Raw genomic sequence first — 6,000 nt, 5'->3', positions numbered from 1 at the left:
AGGATTGCTTTGGCTATATGAGCCCAGAAATAACCCACATGTATATGAGCAAATAATTTTTGACAAAGGAGCCAAAAGTACACCATTGAGAAAAGAAAGCCTCTTCAATAAATGGTGCTGGGAAAATTGGAAAGCCACATGCAAAAGAATGAAACTAGATTATAGTTTTAATATTTAAAAATTAATTCAAAATGGATTAAACACCTAAATATAAGATCTAAAACAATACATTACATAGAAAAAAAACATAGGCACTAAACTTATGGAGCTTAGTTGTAGAGAACATTTTATGAATTTGGCCCCAAAGGCAAGGGCAGTAAAGACAAAAATAAATGAATGGGACTATATCAAATTAAAAAGATTCTGCATAGCAAAATAAACTGTCAACAAAACAAAATGACAATCTACCAGAATGGGAGATGATATTTGAAAACAATAGCTCTGACAAGAGGTAAATATCCAAAATATATAAATAACTCATACAACTAAATTCCAAACAAACAAACAATCCAATTAAAAAAGGGGCAGAGGGCCTGAACAGATACTTCTCCCAAGAAGACATACAAATGGCCGACAGATACATGAAAAGATGCTCAACTTCACTAGCTATTAGGGAACTGCAAATCAAAAGTACAATGAGATACCACCTCACACCTGTTAGAATGGCGATTATCAACGAGACAAGTAATAATAAACGTTGGAGAGGTTGTGGAGAAAAGGGAACCCTCATTTGCTGCTGGTGAATGTAGACTGGTACACCCACTATGAAAAATAATCTGGCAGTTCCTCAAAAAATTGAAAATAGAGTTACCATATGACCCAGCAATTCCTTTTCTGGATATCTACCTGAGAAACTAAAAAACATTTATTCGCAAAGAATGTATGCACCCCTATGTGTATTGCAGCATTATTTATGGCGGGCAAGACAAAGTGCCCTTCAATAGAGGACTGAATAAAGAAGAAAGATGTGGTACATATATACAATGGAATACTACTCAGCTATAAGAAATAATGAAATACTGCCATTTGTGACAGCATGGATGGACCTTGAGAATATTGTGCTAAGCAAAATAAGCCAATCAGAGAAAGCTAAGAACAATATGATTGCACTCATATGTGGGATATAAAACTGAAACGCATAGGCACAGATAATAGTATGGTAGTTACCAGATGGAAGGGAAAGGGGTGGTTGGAGGGGAGTAAAGGGGGCCAAATATTTGGTGACAGAAGATGATTTGCCTTTGGGCGGTGGATATATAAGGCAATATATAGATCATGTATCATAGAAATGTTCACTTGTATTATGAAACCTATATGATCCTATTAACCAGTCACCCCCATAAATTTAATGAAAAGAAAGAAAATAAAAATGGGTTGGTGGTAAGTAAACCAAACCTGCTGGGTTGTTATGAGCTTCAATGTGAAAATCTTTAGTATCATCTGACTCTTAGGAATTTTTAAATAAACATAATCATTGTTCTGCTAAAAGTTATCAATTAATGGAGATATTTGTACCTTCTCTCTTATGAATCAAATGTTTCTTTTTACATAGTCATTGAGGAGGAGGAGTATAGGAGTGTACACTTTAGGAGTTATGTATACAGCATCTCATTTGATCTTTACAACCAATCATGAAATGGGTATAATTTTAAGTTTTCATACAAGAAAACTGAGGCTGTGGGGAGGTTAATTTTTTGCAAGTAACATAGCTGGTAATTGGACAAATCAAAGCGGCTTGTTCACCACTGCATTAACTACACTTATTTGTTGGATAATGATGAACAAATATGTGCAAATAACCACAGCAGGGAGCACTCAAATAATAATGTGGGATTTAGAGCAACTGACACCAGGACACGTCATATGATCCACACTGGCACAATTCCCAGCTCTTTAACACCCATCACTTGTTTCCAGAAAGGTTAGAGGAAGCTGGAAAGACCTCTGATCGCCTAGAACTCTGACGTTATCCTAGGAAGGTAGTGCCTCTGAGTCACAAAGGCTGCTACGTAGGAACCACCAGCGACAAAAACAAGGGCGGTGTCTCCCGGGAGGCCAGTGTGGGGCCGCAGAGCTCCACCCGCCCATCGCTCCGCCCCCGGGAGAGTCGGAAACACGATGGAGGAATACCAACGCCACTGCGAGGAGGTATCGCCGCTCTGCCGCCTTAGAGCGACCCCAGCCCCCCGCCCGCCTCAGCACACGGCTCTCTGCCGTGTCCTCTCCCAGCGCCGGGAGGCCCAGAGAATTGGGTCTCCTCCGCCAGGCCGGGGATTCACCCCTCCCGTCTCCGTCCTCCCACACCGAGGCCTGGAGGGTGGGCTGAGAGGCCTGGGTGGCCTGGGTGGCCAGGGCGGTCAGTAGCGATTGGGGTTGGCGGTGGGGTTAGGCTGAGGGGTGGAAAACCTGACTCGGGATGCTTGAGGTGGGGGTGGGTTGCAGGGCACCGCCATCTGCAGGGACAGGCTTTGCAAACCCGTCTTCCTGGGCGCTGCCTCTGTCCCTTGGCGTCCCCAAAGTAGGTGCCGCCGCCCTGCGAGTGAGGCCCTGGTTGCAGAGCCTCTCCAGCTCCCTGTCGCGGGTGCCTGAAAGGAGGTGCTTTATGGATTAAGAACCCTTATTTACTGACTCAGACTTCTTGAAACCTCACCATGACCCTATGGTGTCGGTTATTTTCCTGTTACTGATGGCAACTCTGACTTTAATGGTGAAGTTAAAACTGCAAGGAATGCCAGATGTTCCATTTTGAACCCATGCCTCTGATCTCCTCCCAACAACTCTTGCTTCACATTAACCAAGACAGGCCTGTAAGGGCAAAAGAGACAAAGACATTTTCTGTCTCACAGAAAATACAGCCACAGTTGAATGGTGCGGTGAAAAGAAAGTAGGTGCATAGTGGAGGGGCAGCATAAATAAAATAATATATTATTAGACCCCCAGAAGGGACTTTTGGTTCATCCATCTTTAGGATGTGGGCTCCTATAGAAGCTTAAACTACATTTAAATTAATTAGTTCTGTGATGCAGGTAGCAAACATACTTACAGATTAGTGCTAAATTATTCTTATTTTAGAAATGGAGCCACAAACAATTTCACCCTCAGGCATATACCCCAGCAAGTGCTACTCTGACTCTTAAGAGGCTTCTGTATGGCAGTACTTCCTAAATACTTATATTTTAAAAGAAATGAAATTACATGTCACCATGACCACACCATACATCCCGATTATGTATTTGTGACCTTCCAAATCAAAGTGAAATGGACACCCTTTCATTTGTAGACCACTTTCAAAAATAGATGACCTATTTTAAGGTGAAATTAACATTTTAATAGGGTCAAAATGTGTGGGCTGTTTTCATAATATTCCTAATAACTTAGGGAATTTTTATTCCTTTAGTGGGGAAGTCTGTGGTGTAACTGAGTTGAAAATACTTTACATCTATATTCAAGATGATACTTATTTTCAGGATTTACTTGTTTTTTTAAACCATTTTTGAATTGTATAGTGGGATTTCCAAAAATGCTGATGTCAGAAAGCTTCTCCATGTATTAACCTGAAGTATTTTGGTGTATATTTCAATCTTATCACATAGCCTAGTTCTCTACTATGGGACAGACACTTGGATGTCATTAATAGTTGCTTTTAACTCAGGAGTCAATCAAGTCACTCCAAAGGAAAGACTAAGTTGCCAGACCTATTATATAGTACTAGAGGCCCGTTGCACGAAGATTTGTGCAATAGGCCTTCCTTCACCTGGCTGCCAGCACCAGTTTTCCTCTGGCACCTGGGACCCAGGCCTTCGCTCTGGCCGCCGCCTTCAGTCTTCGCTCCTGCTGGAGCCTTCAGTCTTCTCCGCTCCAGCCAGAGTGCCACTACTGTAGCTCCCTCCGCCCCTGCCCTACCCCTCATAGCAGGTGTCCCGCCCCACCCCGCTGCTCCATGCCCGTGTATGCAAATTAACCTGCCAGCTTTGTTGGGTTAATTTGCATACTTGCTCCTGATTGACTGGTGGGTGTTGTGGAGGTATGGTCAATTTGCATATCTCTCTTTTATTAGTGTAGATTAAAGGGTCATTAATTTACAATGGTCAAAGTATTTTCATAATCTTTAATTCTGGAAAGCCATATTTTTGCCTACCATAAGTTAAAAACAAAATTAAATAAGCATTCTGTTCTCATTGACCACCTCATTCTCACCTCACTGCAGCCAACTCCTGTATACTGATGACACATCTTTATATCCACCTCCTGCTATTTCCAATGCAGTGATTCTCAATCTAGGGTGTTCATCAGAATCACCAGTAAAGCACTTTTAAAAAATGTAGTTGCCCAGGTTCTGCCCCAGACCAAATGAATCAAAATCTCCAGGGAGGTAGGTGTGAAAAGCATTCTATAATTTAAGTGTTTGATGTAGGATTAGTAGAATCAGTAGACTGGATTCCCCTTATATTCACTAACACCTGTCTAGGCCAGCCTAGGGGATTCTGTTTACCACCAATAAGATGAAGTCTGTGTTACAAGCAGCTTTGTCTTTTATTTTCCCCCTTTAGGTTGGCTTCAATGTGGATGAAGCCCACAACCTTGTTAAAGAGGTAAGTTATACATCTTGTTCATTTTGAGGCTGCTGCATTGATTGCGCTTTAAAAAGCTATGTTTTGACTTTCAGTACAAAGAAACCTTAGTATTAAAACAAGATTTTTAACAGTTGTTCACTAACTCTTAACAGGAGTGCTCCTATGTTTGTTTGTTTTTTAATCCTCACCCAAGGATATGTTTTTGTTGATTTTCAGAGAGAGAGGAAGGGAAAGAGAGAAACAGCGATTGGTTGCCTCCAGTGTGCACCTGACTGGTGATCGAGCCTGCAACCATTCGGTATATGGGATGACTCTCCAACCAACTGACCCACCTGGCCAGTGCTTCTGTGTTTTATTGTATGCTGCCAGGCATCCTGGAGCTTACTCTGAAAGTGATGTTTAAGTATGAATCTAGAAAACTGATTTACTGTTTTCTAAAATTGATGTCTTTTGAACAAAATAACTTTTATCTCAGCAGGCCAAATATTACTTTAAATGTTAATGCTATATACATATATATACACATACTTTTATATATGTAAATTTATATATTTACTAGTGGCCCAATGCACGAAATTCATGCAAGGGTAGTCCTTCCTTCCCCTGACTGCCGCTCTCACAGCCCCCACTCTTACAGCCCCGGCCCACGCCCCCTGCCCACACGCGCCCTAGCCTGGCGCTGCCCCCATCTGCCATCACACACCCCTGGTTGCCAGGTTCCAGGGAGCCCCCCAGTCGATTGCCCTGCAGAGGGTGGCCTAGGTCTCCCTCTGGGGGGCAATCGTGGGGTGATGGCAGGGCCCCCAACCAATTGTATGGCACCCGCCTTGGGTAGCCTGGCACCAGTACATGCTATAGTATGGTCATCTGGAAGGTTGTCCGGATGGTCTTTCTGCTGTTCGGTCATTCAGTCAATTTGCATATAATGCTTTTACTAGAGGCCCGGTGCACAAAATTTGTGCACAAGGCGGGGGGTCCCTCAGCCCAGCCTGCACCCTCTCTAACCTGGGACCCCTTGAGGGATGTCCGACTGCCCAATTAGGCCCAATCCCATCGGGCAGTCGGACATTCCTCTCACAATCCAGGACTGCTGGCTCCCAACTGCTTGCCTGCTTGCGTTCCTGATTGCTCCTAACTGCTTCTGCCTGCCAGCCTGATCACCCCCTAATCACTCCCCTGCCAGCCTAATTGATGCCTAACTGCTCCCCTGCCAGCCTGTTTGCCCCTAACTGCCTTCCCCTGCAGGCCTGGGTCCCCCCCAACTGTCCTTCCCTGCAGACCCAGTCACCTTCAACTTCCCTCCTCTGCCGGCCTGGTCACCCCTAACTGCCCTCCCCAGCAGGCTTGATGGCTCCCAAATGCCCTCCCTTGCAGGCTTTGTCCCTCCCAAATGCCCTCCCCTGCAGGCTTGATCGCCCCCAACTGC

The 6,000-nt window shown here is 44.0% G+C and overlaps 1 protein-coding gene across 4 annotated transcripts in view; it reads left to right on the top strand.

Annotated features, from left to right (window-relative positions):
- Positions 1-1,878: 1,878 nt before the first annotated feature.
- Positions 1,879-6,000, top strand: part of DYNLT3 (dynein light chain Tctex-type 3) — a 73,391-nt gene continuing 69,269 nt past the window's right edge. For 3 of the 4 annotated variants that reach the window (XR_013959774.1, XR_013959775.1, XR_013959776.1), the window contains exons 1-2: positions 1,906-2,148; positions 4,551-4,592. Coding sequence is in view for 1 of the 4 variants with exons in the window: in XM_080652810.1 (XP_080508936.1) it covers positions 2,119-2,148; positions 4,551-4,592 (72 nt within the window). In the remaining 3 variants the exon portion in view is untranslated. Of the gene's footprint in view, positions 2,149-4,550; positions 4,593-6,000 lie in introns of all 4 variants that reach the window. The other variant, XM_080652810.1, reaches the window with a different exon arrangement.

This window comes from Plecotus auritus (genome assembly GCF_963455305.1).
Source record: "Plecotus auritus genome assembly, chromosome: X".
NCBI lineage: Eukaryota > Metazoa > Chordata > Mammalia > Chiroptera > Vespertilionidae > Plecotus > Plecotus auritus.
Note: the sequence above shows the minus strand (reverse complement) of the source record. Positions and strands in the feature narration are given on the sequence as shown.